General features: G+C 37.9%; 1 protein-coding gene and 1 long non-coding RNA gene across 8 annotated transcripts in view; both read right to left on the bottom strand.

Annotated features, from left to right (window-relative positions):
* Nucleotides 1-1,550: 1,550 nt before the first annotated feature.
* LOC148779220 (uncharacterized) lies at nt 1,551-2,207 on the bottom strand. Its single transcript, XR_016046710.1, has 2 exons — nt 2,028-2,207; nt 1,551-1,769 (listed from the first exon to the last, which is right to left on the bottom strand). It is a non-coding gene; the product is annotated as an uncharacterized LOC148779220 (long non-coding RNA).
* Nucleotides 2,208-2,647: 440 nt separating this feature from the next.
* LOC18446440 (nodulation receptor kinase) overlaps nt 2,648-22,410 on the bottom strand; it is a 49,420-nt gene continuing 29,657 nt past the window's right edge. For all 7 annotated transcript variants that reach the window (XM_020674923.2, XM_011629585.3, XM_088854733.1 and 4 more), the window contains 12 exons: nt 22,230-22,407; nt 11,721-11,792; nt 11,541-11,609; nt 7,864-7,935; nt 7,546-7,614; nt 7,281-7,453; nt 6,490-6,707; nt 5,667-5,793; nt 5,488-5,556; nt 4,997-5,186; nt 3,640-3,772; nt 2,648-3,256 (listed from right to left, as the gene is read on the bottom strand). In XM_020674923.2, coding sequence (XP_020530582.1) covers nt 2,915-3,256; nt 3,640-3,772; nt 4,997-5,186; nt 5,488-5,556; nt 5,667-5,793; nt 6,490-6,707; nt 7,281-7,453; nt 7,546-7,614; nt 7,864-7,935; nt 11,541-11,609; nt 11,721-11,792; nt 22,230-22,407 — 1,712 coding nt within the window. In that variant the 3' untranslated portion in view covers nt 2,648-2,914. The remainder of the gene's footprint in view (nt 3,257-3,639; nt 3,773-4,996; nt 5,187-5,487; nt 5,557-5,666; nt 5,794-6,489; nt 6,708-7,280; nt 7,454-7,545; nt 7,615-7,863; nt 7,936-11,540; nt 11,610-11,720; nt 11,793-22,229; nt 22,408-22,410) is intronic.

The following is a 22,410-nucleotide window of genomic DNA, read 5'->3' on the forward strand; positions in this document are numbered from 1 at the left end:
TATATAATTATATATTTTATCCATGATAATTCTATGATTTTTTTTTTATGTGATGCAAATTTAATAGTTAAAATAAGTTTATACAGAGAAAGAACATATCAATATTCACAAATTGATAAAAAAAATGAAAGTTAATAATGTAGTATCCTCATTTTTTATTGAATTCCTAAAAAACAACTTTTATAATGAATTTTAATAATTTTTTGGATTTTTTTGAAGCTTTAATCCGATCGATTCCTGATCCGGATCGCGAATTGACCGATCCGGATCGATTTTTGAGGTGCCCGATCAAGATCACCGATCCGCTTTTTAAACTATTGGTTGTAAGGAATTGTGACCACCTTATATCAAAGGTAAATGATCGTATTGTATACAATCCCATATGTATAAATGTCAAAAGAATCTATACCGATGGTTAGTTCCACCTGTTGCCCAATTCACGAGTATTTTTAGAACTCCAAATTTTGAAGATTTAACTTCTTCAACTTAGTGACCCGCCTCATAGAAAGGGGAAATATCAAAAACTGTAATCGAGCGAAAAATGTCTTATTTTTGGATTAGGAACTCGTAATCGAAATATTTTTGTTTGAAAAATATAGTTGTATGATAATTCATAGCTGAATCCAAATCAATCATAAGAATCATCCTAGGTCATTCTTTTGGCCAAAGGAGTAAGTAGAGAGTATGCTTTCACGTGGGAGCACATTGTACCTTACTCCCTCCGGCACATGAGCTTTTATAATCTACTTTAGAATCAACAAATAAATATTTTTAAGGAAAGGGAAATATCGTTTAAGGGGTTGCAATTCCTTACAAAGTCATAAAAGGGGTCAAAAGATCTTAACTAATATGTGAGTAACTAATATATGTGAGGCATTTTATTTCTATTTTTTTTACCTCCTACAACAATTAAATTTCGAAAATTTGAACAACTAGAGACATTTCAATAATTTCATCCCAACGAACTTCAATTGAAAGATAAAATATCCCTATTTATTTAGATTTACAAATAAGAAGCACATTGTTCAAAGTTAGTAGTAAACAACTAGGGATATTTTTATTCCTTGCATGTATCAAATGACATAAATACCTAATTACTCCTCATTACGAACTTTGAATAATGTGGTTCTTATTTGTAATCATGAATAAGTACTGTTATTTTTGTCATTCAATTGAGGGTCAAATTCATCCTTATAAACCTTTAAACAAGGACATTTTAGACACTTAATTTATTTATTTATTTTGAATAGGTACCTAGTGAAATAAAATAAAAAGGCAAACCCTCGAATGTTATGTAGAATAAATTAGCCACCACAATGATTTTGCAAGGATTTTAACCCCCTTAAATGATATTTTTCCAAAAAAAAAAAATGGATATTGAGTTAAACATATTCAAAGTTTGGGATCTTGGACGTTATCTTTTTCAGTAGCATATAATATTTTGGCTTGTAAATTACATATTCTTAAATAAAAATAGGAAAAACCTACCTAAAAAATCCTACAGGTAGGACCCCTACTAATTTTTTTTTTCTGCAATCCCCTTGGCATTGTTTTTCTTCAAGTAAAACTTCTTTATTTAAGGCTTGATCTATCAAATTTAAAACTACAAGGAGATTTTTTTCTTTCTTTAAAACTATATCATATCACAAGCAGATCTTTTTCTCGGATAACTGCATCCTGTAACTTGTGAAGTTTGGACTTTTTCATCATGGCACCTCCAGTGGCTCCTCCTAGCTTGGGCGTTTACATCATCGCACCTCCATTGGCTCCTGCTTTACTAATGAATAAATCAACTTTGCTCAAACCTATGTTGTGACAAGCTCTGCTACTACAGAAAAAACCAATTTCAAAATAGGATAACATACTCTACAAAGCATTAGTTCCAATAACATAAGTATTTGTTCATAAGAACAACTACAAATCTGATTTTGATATATATATATATATATATATATATATATATATATATATATATATATATATATATATATATATATATATATATATAGAGAGAGAGAGAGAGAGACCCAGGGCCAACCCACAGGTCCAACAACTAGGCCCAAACGACCCGCCCTGCTGGCACCCCCTATAGAAAAGAAACGTGGCTGGCAGGTTTCACATAACCCCCAAACGAGCCAACCCACAAGTCCACCAACTTGGCACAAAGCACACCAACGCAACCTGGCCCACCCTGCTGGCACCCCCTACTGAAAAGAAACGAGCCTGGCAGGTTTCACACGGCCCCCAAAAGTGCATGTCCATCAAACAAGGGACTTAACCGTGCCATGTACAAGCAAACATTTCCAAGCTATCAAGTCGTAATTGCAAGATATACCAATAAAGGGTTCTATGCTACGAGATCATTTACTTTCGATACAAGACGATCACAATTACTTGCAATCATCCGATGTGAAATCTAATAGCTTGGATGTGTCACAAAATTCAAGAAAATTTATTTTGAAGTTCGAGCTTAGTCAATGGAATAAATACAGCCATCCAATTTCACATCTAATGGTCAAAATTAATTGTGACCACCTTGTACCAAAGGTAAATAGTCTCAATATATACTTTTCCACCACCAAAAAATCATAGTTTACAACTAAGCAATCATTACTTACGATTCAAAGGCAAACAGCTCAATGCCCAATTCCATGAAATTGAGGTCATGCCTCCGTATTAAAATTTTTCAGTCTAAGCTACACCAACAGAAGTGAATTTCATTCAACATTAGCCAACATGATATTTAATGCAAAAAATAAAGCAACAACCAGAATTATCAGGTAAGTTTGACGATTGCTTGTGAATCCAATAAAAATCATGCCTGACAAAAAATAGTTTCTCAAAGTTCACCATCATTATGCTATACAAATGGTTGACACATTCTTATGTATAAAATTGAGAGAGAGAGAGAGAGTTATCTTGGCACTGGCAGGGGCAAGGCTTGGGCGTTGATGGGAGAAGGCTCAGAGGGGGTGGCAGAGGGTGGTGAGAGGGAATTCTTTCTCTCAAGGGAGGGAAAGCGACATGACCCAAAGCTTTCGATGGACCTCATGTACATGGACGCATTGTTCTCTATGATCAATGCATCCTCAAGCTCGCGCACCACATACTCCATCGATGGCCTATACGTCCCGAATGTCTCTACACAAGTCAATGCAGCTTCCACCATCCTCCACATGGCCTCCCCTGCATATGCTGACCTTATGGTTGGGTCCACTACATCCTCTATCTTCCCCTCCTTTATAAGTGATTTTGCCTGAAAGCCCAACCCCAAAACCCACTTTCTAAGAGCTCAAACGTAAACATGTGTTTTACGAAGTATATACTCTAATCCTATGCATCATATAGCAAAAACATAGCACATTGAGTCATCTTTCCCAGCTGACAAAATGAGAAAACTCTGGATGGAGTGCAACAAAGAAATTGTCCCAATAGGGGGTTCCACTTTCTTCATCCCGCTCCTTTCATTGATGACCCTATGGGGCAATGGTTTATCCACGGTCCAGTTGATCGTGGTGTACTTATGGCAACTGAATCCTTAGTAGTTGACCAATCCAAATAACAAAAAACAGAAAAATCTCTTGAAATGGCGGCCAAGAATGCAAACATTTTATGGATCATGGATCTGGAAAAGCTCACCCATTCAACTAAGCTCCATTCACTACGGGGCCTGTGTATATTGAGAGGCTCACGGCCACTTATGATCTCCAACAGCACCACTCCGAAGCTGAATACATCGCTCTTCACAGTCAGCTGTTGGGTCGAGTAGTACCTGCAGTTACAGAATCTATCAATTTACCAGCATCTGATTTTATAGAGTATATATATCTGATCCTGATGTGTGATAGAAAAAGTAATTATATATATATATATGAGAAATGACACTATGAGACCCTCCCACACTAATGTGAGTAGGACCCCAAAGGATCACCATTAAATTTTGACACAGATATCTAGAAAAGTTATGACATGGGTGTAGGTCTTGGGTGAATGGGTTTTCTAGAGATCTGTGTCAAAATTTAATGGTGATCCTTTGAGGTCCTACTCACATGGGTGTAGAAGGGTCTCATAGTATCATTCTCTCTCTTTCTCTCTCTCTCTCTCTCTCTCTCTCTCTCTCTCTCTCTATATATATATATATATATCTCTCTCTCTCTCTCTATATATATATATATATATAGGTGAGGTTTGTATAAGGTGTCAACCTTATCCTATTGAAATAAGGTGCATCTCAAAACTATGCCGAAAATGCAGTTTTGGTGCCACAGAGCCTTGCGATGATATGAAAATATATTGTAGCTCCCCAATTATGAATTTAAAATTTCAGAAATGGTGACGATCAAGCAGATCTATAAACACTTGAAAATCTTGAAAATAGACGATCTAGATTATGTGTAAAAAAATGAACTTTTTCTCTTTTTTGAGAAAGTCAACTATTTTTAGGACTAGAAATCCCCTTTTTTCATGTCTATGAATCTTGAGGCCGAGATAATCGATTTGAGGGTTTCCAGAATAGTAACAACCTTTTCTAAAAAGTAACACAAGTTACGCCAAAGATTTCTTTAATGATTGTGGAGAAACTAGAACCCAAAAACTTAGCTCATGTAGCAGACGGCCCCAGAAACAGAAAAAGTGAAACCATAACACACCCCAATTGCCCAATCAGTTCAACCCCAGCTTTTTAAGATCAAAATGAGAATTGAACTGGAATAGTAAACATGGCAAAGTAATTATGCCCCACTGGGGTGTAATAGGCCCAGAATTGAATCAGGCACTTCACAACATCACTTCCCAAACACTAAAGAAAACCCAAATAAGGAAGAAAACTCAAAATCAATTGTATTCTCACTGCAGGATCATAATGGCCACATTGAAAAGGAAATCTTTTTTTTTACCATTTCTGGAAAGACAAACGCTATCTATCACCCTTTTACACAGATTAGGGCATTACAACCTGTTGACCAATTCATATTGTAAAGGAACAAGTCTCACTCACTCTGGGTCCAGATAGCCAGCCGTTCCGCGTACTTCCAAGGAGGCACCACTATCTCCTTCTTGGGGCGCATATTTCGAAAAGCCAAAATCTGCCACCTTTGCTGACATACTATGATCCAAAAGAATGTTACTAGATTTAACATCCCGGTGTATGATGCATCGAGCCGCAAAAGTATGGAGATAGAGTAGACCTGAATCAGACACGACAAGGCTCGCTTGAGACTATAACTTCATAGATTATGCCAAGTTCACAATAAGCGGCACATTTTGGATATTCCAAGTTCTAGAAAGAGTACCATTGGAGTCATTGTAGTCCAACATAATGATGAGGATGCGTGGACGGAAAGTGGAACTCAACAGAGCAGGACAAGACCTCATTGATGGGTCCCACTTTCAATACACCATTCAACATTTAGACAAACAGTGACTGAGTAAGTCATAGTCCATTAGTTTGCAGTATACTTTTCCATACATTATTAAAATTTTACCTACCACGAGCAGCACCCAGAGCAATTGATATTCTGGTTGGCCAGTCCAGAGGTTTTCTTTTGGCTGCATCCCCTGTTAATGACGGACAAAGAAAGAACAGAAAAAGGAAGAAACTCAGGTAACAAGACACCAATAGTTAGAGCTTTGAGCTTAGGCAATAATATTGAAGAGGAGACGAGTACCATAGAGACGATCTTGGAGAGAGCCATTTGACATGAAAGGATATACTAGAATTTGCTGGTCATTCTCACAGCAATAGCCAAGAAGAGGAACCAGGTTCTCATGTTGGATGGCTGATAGAAAGTTTAACTGTTCACAAATTAAAAAATAAAAGTTTAAAAATAAACAAATAGAGAAGGTTTACTTGCCGGCGATAAATTGGATAATAAGCAGGAAGCCATGCCATGATCAGGTGTTCATACTTCCACTCTCACCAATTTGGGCCATGGATTGATTTTTTTAATTCAATAAATTACCCATTTGCAACTTATCGATAGACAGACACAAAAACTATACACAGCATATATTATTACAAAAGAAAAAGGTATATATTCATCCAATTTGTAAATGAATATCTTCATGAAATGAATCAACATGAAATATGTTCTGATAAGACCAAGGAAAGATTGTCTAGAAGTAGCTAGTAAAATTAGAATATCCTTTCTCTTCCTCGGTAAGCTGGAGTAGCCATATTATTCTCCGAAAAACTTAGCAAAAGTTTTGGCATAACCAGAAAAAAAAAAAGGCTGCTTCGAAAATTCATTTACAATTATCAAGTTGGAAATTGCAGAAAATAGGGAATATAAGCTTTGAAAATATCTTCCAATAACTATCATAACCAGTAAACTTCTCTGCTAGTGATATTTATCTTGCTTGAAGAGCAAAACATTAAAAAAATAAACATAAATAAATAAATAAATAAAATTACAACAGGAAATATACAAGAAAAGGAATGCAACCATAGGCCAAGAAAAGGAAAAGAAATAAGATCAACTTATTGCATACCTCATTCTCAAATTCCCGAGTTCCCTGAGTTGAAATGGCAGAACGAACCTTTACAGCAATGTCTTGACCATTTAGATTACCATGATAAACTGCTCCAAACCCACCTTCCCCGATCATTGTCATATACTTACATGTGGTGACTTCAATGGTCTCCAAAGAAAAGGGCTGAATCCGAATGGGCTTTGAAACCAGATCCACGGATACTGGAATTGAAGGCACTGCATGCATCGGGATGTTTCTAGACCATTATATGAATGAATACATGTAACACTGACATTCATACATATACGTAAATGCTTACATATATTCATATATTTATATTAAGATTCTATGCTAAGGAATTTCCATGTGGTACATGAATGAGAAAAATAATGAGCTGTAGAAATAGTGCTCAATTCGCTTTTGCTACAGCCAGTTCTAACAGAAGCCAGGCCTCGAAACCCTGATATCATATCTGAATTTTATTTGGACTCTAACAATCTCGGACAGCATGAGACGTCAGAAGGCTATAACATGCTCAACAACAGTCAATTTTATCAATAAAACTAATCCCTACCTTGATTTTCCTTTAAGCTAGTCTTTCTTCTTTTCTCCAATAGTAACCTAGTCTAAATCTTAGCACTATAACTCTTGGAAGATTCAACAATTTAGATGGTAAAAGGTAGAGGTAGGAAGGGACTGCATGTATGATTCTATTAATTTCATCTAATATATAAATGCTTCTACCAATTGACAATTTCGAGCGTTCATTCTTGTATAAATCATGGAAATGTAAAGGTTAAGGAACACACCGCTAGCAATCTGTTTTCTTCTATGACGCTGGAACCCACGCCTGTAGAAGCAGGTGAAGATTATTCCAATTGCAACAGTGAAAGCAACAGATCCACCTGCAACACTGCTTATAAAAACAGTATTTCGTTGGGCTTGTCCATTGATTTCATCTTGAGTATCACAACCATCAGAGCTGTAGATTTAAGTAAAAAAAACATATGAATGCAATTTCCACAGACTTCTTTATGAGTGTAGACTCATCATTGACAACGTAAGCAGACTTACCCTGTCACAACATTTGGATTTAGACCAGCAGGAAGGTCAGAGCTCAGATCAGGGTTACATCCAAGTAACCTGAAAAAGGTCTCATGAATATTGCTAAAACAGATCCGATGTGGTTCAATACGATCCGATTATTATAAATTATTACATTATATCCTCCAAAGGAGGTAATGAAGGATGCTGTTAAAACACGTGAACAAATAAAAAAAAGAAAGAAGAATATTTGAACTAACTTTGATAACTATTAGAATGTGTGGTGGAAAGTAACAAGTGAACAAATAAAAAAAAGGAACACAAGGAACCATAGAGTTCAAATCTTACAGAGTTGACAAATGTGGAAGACAGGTAAAAGATTGTGGAATAGCCCCTGTAAATTCATTATACCGGATATCCCTGCGTGCAGGAAGGTAAAATGGTTAACATCATGACAAATTGAATTAAAGCCAAGCCACCAAATTAATCCTCAGTACACTATTAATATAGCTTTAAAAATATAAAGGACAACAAAAGTTTTAGGCTCCGAGCACCATAATTCTGATATTCTTATCCTGGAATATTGTGATAATTTCTGGTAACCGAAGTATGTAATATTGTTACTTATGAGAAATACTCGTGAAATGTTACTCTCTTGGAATGATTAGATGGAGGTACTTGGGGAAGATGGGTTCCCTTCCGTCCCCCCTCCCACCCCAAATCCCCACCCATCCCCACTCCTTGAACATCCATCCTCTCCTCCTCCTCAACCTGCCCCACCCTTGTGGCCATCCCCCTCCTTGAACATCCATCCGCTTCTCCTCCTCAATCTCCCTCACCCTTGTGACCCCCTTACCCAAACCCTCCACCATTGACAACAACAAAAAATGGACAAATGACCATCAACCCAGAACTTAAATAGACCAAACCACCAGACGGGGAGGGTTAACAAGGGATATCTGTGCGGCAACAAGAAACTACATGGAAAAAGGCATAGTAATTTTCAGAAATTGTCTAGACAGGCTCCAATCTATTGTGATTCCCTCAACAAACTATTCCAAGTAGACTTGACATTGTAGGAACCTCATGGTTTCTCAATAAAGCTTGAGAATATGGGAAGCATCCATCATCAGGACTTTCTACAGGAAGACCTCGATGGTCCTACTTATCTCAAAGAATAATCAGTGCATTTGAAAGATAAACAAGAAATTGGATATCATTGCCAAAGGAAATAAGATATGCATGTCATCTTCAGACATCAGCTTTGAGAAGACATAGATAGAGAGCTTGAGGAGGGACTATGGTTTGTTGGGGGAATATGAATGAAAATAGGAAAGCTTTGAGAAGATATGGATAGAGAGCTTAAGAGGGGCTACGGTTTGTCCAGGTAATATAAATGAAATTTATAGGAACATTCAACCTGAAGGAACCACTCCCAATAACTTCCATCAATTCTATCTCAATATGGGTAAGACTGCTCAATCTCCTTGACCATCTATGGTCTTCCAACCTTATTGGCTATAGGCCGCATCCGTCAGAAACCTGGTCACTACTATCCAAGACTGCCAAAATATCAACTGTGTAGACATATGTGTTGAAGTCGAACCAGGCTTTGGACTCCCCTCTGAGGTATGGGTAAATAAAATTGATGGTGATCAGTTCTTGCAACAGATTTGAGTATAATCGAGTGTCTCATTTGTGTGCCCTTTGTGTGTTTAACGATGATTTTTCCTCATGTTGAGCAAATAAATAGCAAACTGAAGAGGAGATGGGGAAGAGTGCAAACAGAAAACAATCAGATGAGAAAAACCATTAGCCAACCCAGCAATGGTCAGAAACCAGGATGGTATTTTCTTCAAAAAACAGATCCAAGCAGCCACAAAGAAACCACCCTGTTCAGACCTCTGTTTTCCCCCATTGCGCTATGCATGCTCAAGATTCTACATGGTTCCACAAGAAAACAAATACATTTGGGTTCAAGATTTGAAGCTGTTGCAGGTCTTCAAGGATGAAATTTAGCAGAAGGTTGGGACAACAGAGGAGGAGCTACAGATCCCACCAGACTCAGATATAGATCTGAGTCTCCCATTTGGCTTGCTCAAATTCAAAAGAAGCTCCCCAATTGCCATCACCAACCAGAATGACGTGCAGTTCTGTGCCCTTCTTTGGCAGAGTCCAAATTTTGAAAAACCCAACTAAGCCCCAAATATACACAGAAATCCCTTCCAAGCTCAAAGCTCCCAGAAAATTCCTGGAAGGTCCATATTATACCAAATAAATAGTATGCTACCTAGAGCAAAGCAAATAAAGTGTATAATACTGCCAAGCACTAAAGGATCAGAAGAGTGTGCTATACAAATAGAAAGGGTGCACCCCGCAGTCTACAAAAATGCGCAGCGTGATGCAGGTAGCTTAGTAGAACGTAGTGCTACCGGTAGCAATAAAAATACGTGCTACCAGGATGTATAAACAAAGGAAAACTCCCAGAAAGTGGGAGCAACTCTACAACACGCAACCACCATCCGCAAACTATTAAAGAAAATCCTTTACAAACCAAAAAAGGGAGGAAAGGAGGCAAAGAGCAAGACAGAGCATAAGCAGTGATTTAAAACGCAGACCGCCTAGCGCATGGGCGGACGCCTAGGCAGTCCCAAAAGGCTTGAGCGCATCATCCAAGCCTAGATGGCCAAATTAGATGGATATCCCTACGCGCCCACCCAGGTGGCCGCCTGAACCCGCCTAAGCGACACCTAGACGGCCGCCCAAGGCCTGCACCCTGCCGAGGGTAGAAATGCCCTTTGTTGAGTGCATTTTTTATAATTTTTTTAATACTAAAGGAGCAAAATTGTGGGTTTTAGGTTCATTTGAAACCTAAAACCCATTAGAGCCTATTTTAGAGAGAGAAAAACCCCACAATTTTTTTTTTCTACTGGGCCGCCCAGGTTTTGGGCGCCCACTTAGACGCTGGGCACCCACTTAGATGCTGGGCGGCCTGGAGCCCCCGGTTGCCTAGGCACTAACTGACGCTTTTTGAAACACTAAGCAAGGTAAATGATACAACGATAGGGGAATAGTGGTATCAAGAAAGATTGTCAAAATTAAGGCAAAGGGAAGTTGCATGAGAAAGAATGGCCACAAAGAAATAGCTCAAGAAGAAAAGAAGTATAAAATGCAAACGCAATGTAAATAAGTAGCCCATTATGGAATTTCTCAAATTAGAGTATAGACTAAGGAGCGTTTGTACTTTACTCCAAATTGGACTACAAACCACAAAGTTTACAGTCATTGACATATAGTACATATTCTTTGAATTTAATATAACTGGTGGGTACCCCCGTACATCAAAGGGAACTTAAGGGTGGCTCTAATAGGCAGATGAATGAAAGTAGATTTAGGTGGTCTGGCCATGTGCAATGTCGACCTAGAAATACCGATTTGAGGAGGCGATTTGGAATATGTGGAAGACTGTAAAAGGGTAAAAGGAAGACCCAAAAGGACATGGATGGAAGTAGTGAGAAGAGATATAGTGACCTATAGTTTGATTGAGGGTATGGCCCTTGATAGAGCAAAGTGGCGGAACTAGATTCGTGCAAGCGACCCCACGTAGTCGGTATAAGGCTCAGATGATGGTGGGTACTCATACAAATCCCTTGAAGCCTAGTGAAACAAAAGAACAAAAAATTGCACCTACAAAGATAATCCACAAATGGAAAAAAAACAAATAGCATAAAGGAAAACAATAAAATTTCACTAGGTACCCATACAAACCCCATAGCCAAGCGAGAAAAGATAGAAATAAATACCTGCAAAAAAATGTCATGACAAATTGCATCTACAAAGATACTCTACCAATGGAAAGGAATCAACCAGAATAAAGGACAACAAGAAAATTTCACCAGCTGATTAAATATTCAATGTTGAGGCTTTTTATTGGTTCACACACGCTAAAATATCAATCAACACAATCGAAGAGTGATAAGTTGAAGCATTTTGTTTAGAACTCAGCTATAAAAACTAGTTCATACACTGATGTTAACATAGATGAACATGGAAACTCTGGGATGGTTCCACTGAGTTGATTATGGCTCAGATTCCTGAAAAGCAGGAAAGGAGTTAGGCTAATTAGAAATGGAAAGTACAAAGTGTATGTTTTCTTAAGAGTCGAAAGACTTGAAAATTTAAGCAATAACAATTGTGACTCATACAGTTTCTTCAGCTCATCCAGCTCTGTTAGGATTGTAGGAACACGTCCTTGAAGGCTATTTGATGCCAAGTCCCTAGAAGCAATTATTTTCAAATATTAGAAGCCAGCAAGTTCAAGTTAGAGCAGATCTGTTATTTCCAATTTATTGTAAAGAACCATGAGATAATTTCAGGATATCATTCCCAAATATGCATTGAGAACCATAGACATTTTAAAAGCTGTACATGTTAGCCAACAAGATTTACAATAACGTAACCAAAGAAAAAATTTTGTTACGAAAAACCTGTCTCACAAGAGCACGGTTTCATTATCATAGAAACCTCATGAGCAAGGTTTTCTAATATTAATCAAACATCTATTTAATTTCACATACAATATGTTGTCAATTTATAGGCCAATCATAAAACAGAAATTAAACACAAACATGATCCTATTATGTAAGGTGTGATGAAACGCATAAACCATAATTTCCATGATAAGATAAGAAAAGAGTGGACAAAAGTATACCTCGAGTATATCAGATACATCTATGTTACTGGACACAAAAATGCACACACAAGCATAATATGTTTGAAATCAAACAAGCAAATGGACAATCTGTTCAAACACGTGGAATAGAAAAAAAAACTTGTGATCTTGCGAATCTTTAAAATGAATGTTAAAAGCAATACAAGGTATGCCACAAGCATAACTCCTAGGCTTCTAGGTGCACTCCATGATCTATACCAGTACCATGGATCCCTCCATCTAAAAGCCTAGTTGCATGTTTAAACAACAGTTTGACCTACTAAAAAGGCGCACAGCCAGAAGTGCTCAAACTATCGTCAGAGGAAATGGTTTTCAAAGAAAATTCACCTACCCTTTCCACCCACCCAAGTTTGTCACAATGTGATCAGAACACAAGAAGACGAGAAGTAGCTGAAAGATTAAAAAGCAAGTACTATGAACATATTTGAGCAGGAATATCAACACTTTCAGAGAATGGGTAAAAGTCGCAGGTTGGCAGAATGGCAGGTGCCACAACATGACGTTTTAAGTTCCATTCTCACCAGACCCCAAGTTAAAATTTTTAAAAAGGAGTATCAATAATTTCAAATATCATGGGACATAAGTCCAAACATAAGAGAATTCACAACATTATCACCATGATAAAATTTCCTGAAAATTTATTGAAAAGTTAAATATCAAGAAAAATAAATAATTCAAATTAATAGACCTTAAAATTACCGAAACTTCTTTCGATATTTCTTAATATTTTTGCCATGATAAAATTTTAATAATAATAATAATTGTAAAAAACTAAAATTTGTTAAAATTTTATAGGTAAATAGTAATTTGTATGAAAATTTAATAGTTAAAATTAAAATTACATTGAATGGTTTAAATGTAAAAATAAGTATTCATGGCCGAAACACTTTCCAATCTTTGCCAAAATGATAGAACATATAAAAAAATAATCCCATATAAATTTCTTATTTTTTAAGAAACTCGTGCTTTCTAGGGGGTTTGAACAGATAAAGTATGCCACAATATTTTGCTCTAACTGAGTGCTAGCCTCTCTTCGACTATGAGATGTGATAATGGGATTCTTGAGAAAGTTCTTACAAATTGTTTGATAATAAATTGCTCTTACAATTGTTTTTAATAAAATATAAGGCAGCCTACTTTTTCACGTGCAAGGTGTCAACTAACCTGGTATATTGAAATTTAATAAAAGTTCAATAATAAGTAAAAATATTAAAGAAATTTATTCTTTAATTTAAAATTGTAGAAAGATACAAAGGGATTAGGGGAGTGTGAAGAGACAGTGAGAAGTCGTGGCCCACTGGTGGGTTCTAATGGGGTTGAGAGTCTTGAGATTAAAGAAAAAGTGAGGGATAAGGCGTGACGAGTGTGAGTGGGGTCACGAGTGTGAGTGTGAATCACAATGTGTGACGTACGATGAAGTAACTTCGAGAATACATGAAATTGAGAACTTAGGCAAATAAAAAGAAGCGTACAAAAATAAATGAACAGTAACTAAAAGAAACTATTGCAAAAAGATGTGAAAAGTGTGGTATGTGTGGCCGACACAATTTTATTGTAAAAGAAAGAGAGAGATAGAGCGAGCTAGAAAGGGAGGGGAAGATAAAGAGAGACAGGACCCTACCCTTCTCAATCTATAACATTCTCTCTCCCAGAGAGAGGGCCACGGGCCCTATTGCCCTTGACAGAGAGAGAGAAGGGCAAGGGTCCTATTGCCCTTGAGGGGGAGAGTGAAAGAGAGAGAGAGAGAGAGAGAGCGAGAGAGAGAGAATTACCCTTACCTGAGTTCTAAGAGCAGTGAAAGAGTGATCACAACTCACAAGCTAGATGATAGAACTAGAGAGCAACAAGGGTTTTTATAGACCCTTGTGGCCTCACACTTAGAGGCTCCAATAATGAAGCTCAGGGATTCCCTGCAAAAATGGCAGGGACGCCTTACTTTTAATTGAAATCCCTTTCATTCAAATTTTGAATTACAAATTTGAATTTCAAATTAAAAAACCATATGTGTCATTTAAGAAAAAAAAAGGAAAGGGTGGAAACCAGTCGGTTTACGTTAAATCAGCCAGTTCCAATTCACACTGCCTGGTTTATTACCACTCAGCCGATTTGAAAGACAAAAGAAAAATGGATGGTTTTGTTTTGGTTAGGTGGGGGAGTCTAACCCCAGAGGTGGACCCCCGGAACGAATACTAACCGAGCTCAATCAATGGCCGAGTCCGAGTAAACCAACCGGTTTTGAATCAGACAACACTGATTTTTCGAACATTGGTTGACCCCCTCTCGGTAAGTGCAGCCCAAACATCCTCGACCCCTTCTTTGGTTTTTCGGCTGCTCCCACTGTTGTACCTCCGTGCCAGAGGGATGACTCCCTCTAAACCAACCCCCCCCCTCTCCCCCCCCCCCCCAAATCAGCAGAAAAGAAAAAGAAAACAACAAAAGGAGGCTCCTTCAGGCAAGCGAAGACAACTCCTTTTATTTGGATGTGAAGCCTTATTTCTCACTAAACTCTAATCAAATTCGGCGTATAGACCAGGCCAAACCAACATAGAGGATGTTCTACAAGACATGGGTTTCTTATAAGATGGCCCCATTGTAGCAATGTTCGAACAACCAGCTGGTCTGAACCGGAACCGGCTGGTTTACTCGAACTCGGGCCCTAGCTGAGCCCGGTTAGTACCAGTTTCGAGGGTCCACCCAGAGCGTTGGCAACTAACCAGACCAAAACCGGTTGATCTTTTTTCCCAAACTGGTGAAGTGGTACATAAGCCAAGCGGTTTGAATCAAAACTGACCGATTTCCACCTGTTTTTTTCATTTATTTTTAATGACACACGGTTTTATAATTTGTAATTCAAATTTTGAATTAAAGGTATTTGAATTAGAGCAACGCATCCCTGCCATTTTTGCAGGGAATCCCTGAGCTCCGTTATTGGCGCCTCCAATAATAGACGTCTTCTGTTATATGAGGCCGCAAGGGTCTATAAAAACCCTTGCCGCTCTCTAGTTTTATCATCTAGCTTGCAAGTTGCAATCTCTCTTTCACTGCTCTTAGGACTCAAGTAAGGGTAAATCACTCTCGAGAGAGAGAGAGAAATAAGGCCCTTGCCATTCTCTCTCTGTCAAGGGCAGCAGGGCCCTTGGCCTTCTCTCTCTCCCCCTTAGAGAGAGGGAGAAGTTAGAGAGAGAACAACATAGAAAGATAAGGGCAAGGGCCTGTCTCTCACTCTAGCTTCTCTCACTCTCTCTAGCTTGCTCTAATGCTCTGTCTCTCTCTATCTTTTATAATAAAATAATGTGAACCACAGGGACCACACTTTTCGCATCATTTTGTAATAGTTTCTTTTACTTACTGTACATTTATTTTTGCACACTTCTCCCTCTTTGCCTAGGTTCACAACTTCATATATTCCCTAAGTTATTTCATCCTAAGTCACACATTATGACTGCCACTCACACATGTGACCCCACTCGCACCAGTCACACATTATCCCTCATTTTTTTCTCAAATCTCAAGACTCTCAACCCCATTAAGACCCACCAGTGGGTCACCACTTCTCCCTTTCTCTTCAATCACTCCCCTAATCACCTTTTATCTCTCTACAATACTAAATCAAAGAGAGTCTCTTCAATCTATTTACTTACTATTGGACTTCTGTTAAATTTCAATATGCTAGGTTAGTTGAAACCTTGCACGTGACAAAGCAGGCGGTCCCATATTTTATCAAAAACAAGTGTAAGAGCAATTTATCTTCAAACAATTCGTAAGCAATTTCTCAACTGTCCCATTATCACATCTTACAGCGGAAGAGAGGCTAGCAATCCGTTAGAACGTAGTATTGTATCCTATTGAATTCATTAAAACCCTGTCGAGCCAGTGTTTCTTAAAAAAATAAGGAATTTATGCGATTGTTTTATATATTTTCTATCATTTGGGCAAAGTTTGGCCACGAACACTTATAGGGTCATGTTAGGGTGCTCACACTATGGAGTAATTTATCATTCTACTCAACAATTTTGGACACTTTTATAATCTAGTTTTGTACATGGAGCATTTTTTTAAAAAGGGTATTTTTGGTCAATAGGAGGGGTGTGACATCATCCACATTAGGTGTGACATCACCCACATAGAGTGCACTAGTGGCATTTAATGCTCCATGTGGGAGATGTCACAACCCATATAGATGACATCACACCCCTCCCAATGACCAAAAATACCCTTACTAAAAAAAAAGTCCATGTACAAAATAAGGGTATATAATTGTCCAAATTTTGTTGAGTACAATGATAAATTAATCCATAGTGTAAGCATCCTAACATAACCCATACTTATATTTACATTTAATTTAACCATTCAATGTAATTTTAATTTTCACCATTACATTTTCATAAAAAATACTATTTGCCTATAGAATTTTAAGAAATTTTAGTTTTCCAATTTAATTTTTTAAAAATTTTATCATGATAAAAATATTAAGAAATATTGAAAACATTTAGGTAACTCTCAAGAATATTAATTTTAACCATTTATTTTTCAGGATATTTAACTTTTTCAATAAATTTTCAAAAAACAATTTTAGAAAATTTTTAGGAAATCATGGTAAAAATTTTAGGAAATTTTCAAGCAATTTAATTTTCAGGAAAATTTTCATAATAGCTAAAAGATGATGAACACTATGCCAATAGAGTGAACGACAAGGGAACAGTTAATTGTAGTTTTTGTGGCAAAGAAATGGGCGACGGTATGCATTGCCTAAAAATACACCTTGCTAAAGTACAAAGTAATATCATTCCTTGTCCATCAATGTCAATGGCAGTAAAAGAACAAATGTTAATGTTGCGGAGACAAAGGGATGCAAAGGAGATAGGGAGGAGTATGAGAGTCCCATATAACAAGAGGAGGCCAATGATGCAGAGTTCCAAGCTCATATGGAATGATTTAGGATTGGCAGTCTCTAAGATATGATGTATAGAGAAATGGAACTTGAAGAGATGTATACTAGAAGGGCAGGTGCATCCTCTAGCCGCCAACCTCAAGAACCAGTAGTGTCAGGTATGGGAGCATGCGGCCCTTCGCTTCTGAGGTCCACATCTACCGAACTTGGATGTAGTTTCTCTAGCGATTCATCGCCTAGTAGTCATCCATCTATTACTCACCGGCCTGAACCCATAGACATGCCACCACAACCACGTGAATCCTCTAGACTTGACTGGCCCCCCAAACGGAATATCATCAAACGAAATTAAAATTCTTGTTTTGAGAGAAACTCAAGGCCAAGGCTCAAAGATGATTAACATGTTTTCATATGTTAGCGTATTGCCATTTAATTCGGTGAAATCGAACTACTACTCGCAGATGGTATCTGCTATACCTGAATCAAGGCCGGGTTTCAAAGCCCCACCTGCGAAGGACCTTGCAAGGCCATGCTTAAAAGATGTTATTGAGGATGTAGATTGGCATATTGCACAATTCGGGGTTAGTTGGCGGACCGACCATCATGACAGATGGTTGGAAAGACAAGGCCCACATACATCTTGTCAATTTTTTAATAAGTTCCTCCAAAGGCATTGTTAACCACTCTAGCATTGACCTCTCTAATAAAAAAAGGACGGCAAGACTGTTAGGTAAGCACATAGCAAAGATTGTAGATAAGATTGAGCCGAAAACGTGGTCGACGTAGTGACTAACACTGCCACAAATTATAAAAAAGTAAGGATGTTGCTAATGGAGAAAAGACCGAATCATTATTGAACTCCATGTGTTGCCTACTATGTTAAGGGAAGGTTTCTATACTTCCTCTACAGCATAGAAGATCTATGCTTCCCCTACCATCCAGCCATCCAATTTCATCAAGAGAGCCACTTGATCTTAGATCTGACGTCTCAAAGCATTTTATTTTTAGTTTTTTTATACAAATTGTATGAATATGAAATTTGGTACGTGTCATCTTCTCATTAGGGCACACCTATAAAAATATTTAAAATAATCTTTCGATAAAATATATGGACCAAAATACCCCTTGAAACTTTCAAGGGGTATTTTGGTCATTATATTTTATTGAAAATATTTTTTTATATTTTTCGCCAGTGCGAGTTTAATAGAGGATTGGATGAACAGAATTTGGTGCCAAAATAGTTTATAGAAAAATAATTAAAAATAAAATAGTGTAGAGACGTGACATTGTGATTGGGGCAATCTTAGCCCTCGATTCAAAATGGACGATTGGATAAGGGGAAGTATATAAGTTTTATGTGGTAGGAGAAGCATAGAAAGCTTGCCCCTATGTTAATTTGATGCTTGAAGACATAAGGAAGATGAAGAGGGTCATAAATTGTATTCTGAAGTACAAGAAAATTACAAGATTCATATACAATCACACATACCTCCACGCTATAATGAAGCACCATTGTAAGCAAGAGATTGTCAAGGAGTCCTCTACCAAGTTCGCCACGACGTTCTTTACTGTAAAATCAATATTAGGCAACAAGACAAGATTGAGGTCCATGATACGCTCTGCCAAGTGGCAGTCTGATGAGGAGAAATGAGTCAATGTAGAAGGGAGATTGAAAGCATCCTTATCGACCGGAGGTTCTAGACCAAGTGCAACCATGTCGTTTATGTAACTGAACCTCTGGGGCAAGTGTTGGGGTTAGTTGACTCAGATAACAAGCCAACAAAGGGTGTCATGTTCGAGACAATGACGCGCAAGGGAAGCCATTATTCAAAAAAACATCTGGATTGATGACATCTTCCCGATCGTCGATCATAGGTGGAGAGAACAACTACATCATGATATCCATGCAGCAAGTAATTTATGATCCCAATTTACCTTTTGTTCTCAACTCTGAGTAAGCTTGGCGTAATTAACATTGTAATATACCATGTGTAGGGTGTTCTTCCTTAACCCAAAGAACTTATACTCCAAGACCAGTTTAGATGATTCAGATATAATAGCGGGGGCAAGAACTGCATTTACAGGCTTGAGCTAATCATGATGCTCAAATGGAGTGTATGACACAGGTAAACCTTTAGCAAAATGTGTCCGTATAAAAAATTTAATTCAGAGTAACAAATTGCATTACTACGTTTTAAAATTTTGATATGCACATCTTGTTCTTTGTAGTTTATTATGTATTATAGAAAAAGTTCGTGAATTTTCATATACTAATGCCAAAAAAGCAGCAGCAAAATTGCACCAAGGTTAGTTACAATAGTTTTGTATACTACTATTTGTGGGTTTCTTTTAAAGCATTATTTTTCTATTGTTAAATATTTCATGTTTGTCAATATTAGCTCAATGATGGATGCCATATGGAATTCTAACGAAGCAGTTACAAAAGATTGAAGTCAAAGTACTGAGTCAAACTTGTGCTTCCTCGGGATGTGAGAGAAACTGAAGTACATTCTAGTGGATGCAAGCCCTTAGGAAAAATAGGTTAAAACTCAAGCACTGCACAAACTTATGTATATCCACTACAACCAAAAATTGAGAGAGAGACAAATAAAGAGGACCCCAATAGACTACATGCTAATCAACCTCAATTACCTCTTTCAAAGGGACCACGCGATGAGTGGGTATCGCAAAGGACCGCAATATTAGATCAGAATTTCCTTAGGGAGCAGTTACTCATATGGATGAAAATGCGAACCTCAGTGTAACCAATGAAGGAGACATGACAGAGGACAAGGACACCGACGAGTACACTAAGGACGAAGATGAGGAACAGGACAACGAGAAAACAGATGCGGCAATGGACAACGATTGGCGAGAGCCAGCAGTGGAGGATTGCGATGGGGCTATAGAGGATGGAAAACGATTGACGAGAGCCAGCAGTGGAGGATTGTGATGGGGCTATAGAGGCCAATGCTTACGCCGACTCTCTTGCCTTATTGGTGGCAGGCTGGTAGCTTGAACTTTTTTACCGCAGCACCACAAGAGGTTTCACCCCCACCATTTTTTGTTGATTTGGGAGTGCATACCTCACGATATTTTTGATTCTTTAACAAACTGCCGAGCACCCGGCTTGAGGGTTTCCATTTTGTGTAGCCATGTAACGCTTATTATATACTCTATATAATGCATAGTCAAACTTCTTCAAACAAAAACTTACACAACCAGAAACTTTCCTTTGAAAATATAGGCCATCAAATATTAAATTTGAGTTATTAACTGAGAGAGAGAGGGAGAGTTTCATAAACCGTAAGAAACACGAGCAATAAAACCCATGTTAGCCCATCACTTCATGTGGGGCATTGTCATGTGTTACCATGTGGGAGACACCATCATAGAATATAAAAAGTTATAAAAAGGTCATAGAAGAGTTCAAGGTATGGCCTTCTTGCACATAAGCCCGAAAATCTACCACCCCAGCACTTTGCTATCTGTTATAAAGAAAGCAAGCTAAATTATATTGAAAAACCTTAGAAACACACATAGGCATTTCCTGTATAACTTTGCCTAACCCTAGGCCTCAAAAAATACACCAACCCCCAAAAATGGGGTTGTCAAAGTTGTACAACCAAATGCCTATTCGTGTTCCTAAGGTTTTTCCATAATATATATATATATATATATGTAGATAGATACATATATATAAAAAAAAACTTTATTCTTTAATTCAAAATAGTTCATGTACGTGTGTCGTGTCATATTAACTTTTCCCATCATGTACCTGTCTTCTCTCTCGCCCTTCCTTCACCTCCTACATCTGTGGCGACGCCCCGGAAAAAAAAAAAAAAAAAAAAATTTCTGGGAATTGTTTATTTTCTCACCTACCCTCTAGTTTGCTTTCTCAACTTTCTTTCTCGCCACCACCACATCTATTCTCCTATACACCTGTCACCTCTCACTACAACCTTATCCTATCCACTTTATATTCTCCTCCACCACCTAATACTTTCTCTTCTCCTTCTTTGTCAAAATCTTCTGATCTCCCCCCCAATTATGCCCTCTTCTCTCTAACCCCCCCTCTTCTGAATTCATCATCTTCCTTGATAGCTCCCCGCTCTTTCCTCTCCTCTCCCCATTCCTATTACCCATCTTCTGAGGTTTTAAGTATACCATCTCTCAGCGATCTAAACCCGTGCCAGCTAGATACCCACCTGCTCATTGACGGACAGCCACAGCTCATTGTCCTTAGGTGGACACTTTTATCGTCAGGAAGTTATCCCCTTCTCACAGAATAGCTCCACTCTGCACCTCCTCAGCTTACGCCTATCTTCGTACAAAGAAATACAGAAGGACCACAAGACAAACCTCTTGCCTACAGTTCAACCTCCCCAGCGTGGGATCTCCAGTATTGCATCCCACCCACAGGAGCTCACTACTTGTAACAGGGACTTCTCCAACCATCCAAAGTTTGAATCACTCGCCACATTGATTCTTGAGACTTTTTGGGCTTTCCACCCACAGGAGTTCACTACTCGAATCAGGGATCTCTCCAATGAGGCATTCACTACTTCGGATAAATCGCCTGTTCGATTTATTGGGATTTTTTGGAGTCTCTTTTTTAGCCTTTATCTTTTTTGTAGTCTCTTTTGATTGCCTTTACTGTCTGATTGGTTTTTGGGTGTTTTTTCCTTTGTTTTGTTTTTATTCTTCTTCTTTTCAGTTTTTCTGCGTTCTTTCTCCTTCGCTTCTCCTGTTTACTTGTACACTGAGCACCCCGCTTGTGGGATGCCTTCTTTACTTCTAGCACTATGTAATTCTTTATAGAAATACAAAGTTAACCTATTCTCAAAAAAAATTAGATATGTATTAGAGATGAAATACAAGTTGGTGTCGATGTAACACTGTTAGGATTCAAGAACACCCTAGTCAAGCATTCAACATGGCAATGATTACAGACAAGAAAGTAATAATGTCATCAGGACTCTCTGAATCCACATGAATCGAATTTCAAGTTACTTTATTTCCATATCCATAGCACTAATCATTCAAATTGTGTAAAAACTAGATAAAATAAAACAAAGAGCAAAAACTTACAGTGTGGTAACAACAAAGACTCCCTTTTGAAACTCACAGTCCAAACCATCCCAAGGTACTGGCTGCCCATTTGGAGACAAAGGCAGGCATGGATCTCCAGACCACTTATTCAGTACAGTGTAATTGTTATGTGGATTATTGGCCAGTAACTGATCCCTAGCTTGTGCAAGTACATCCACTG

This window comes from Amborella trichopoda, chromosome 13 (genome assembly GCF_054954075.1).
Source record: "Amborella trichopoda isolate Santa Cruz 75 chromosome 13, AtrichopodaSantaCruz75HAP2 v2.0, whole genome shotgun sequence".
In the NCBI taxonomy this organism is placed as follows: Eukaryota; Viridiplantae; Streptophyta; class Magnoliopsida; order Amborellales; family Amborellaceae; genus Amborella; species Amborella trichopoda.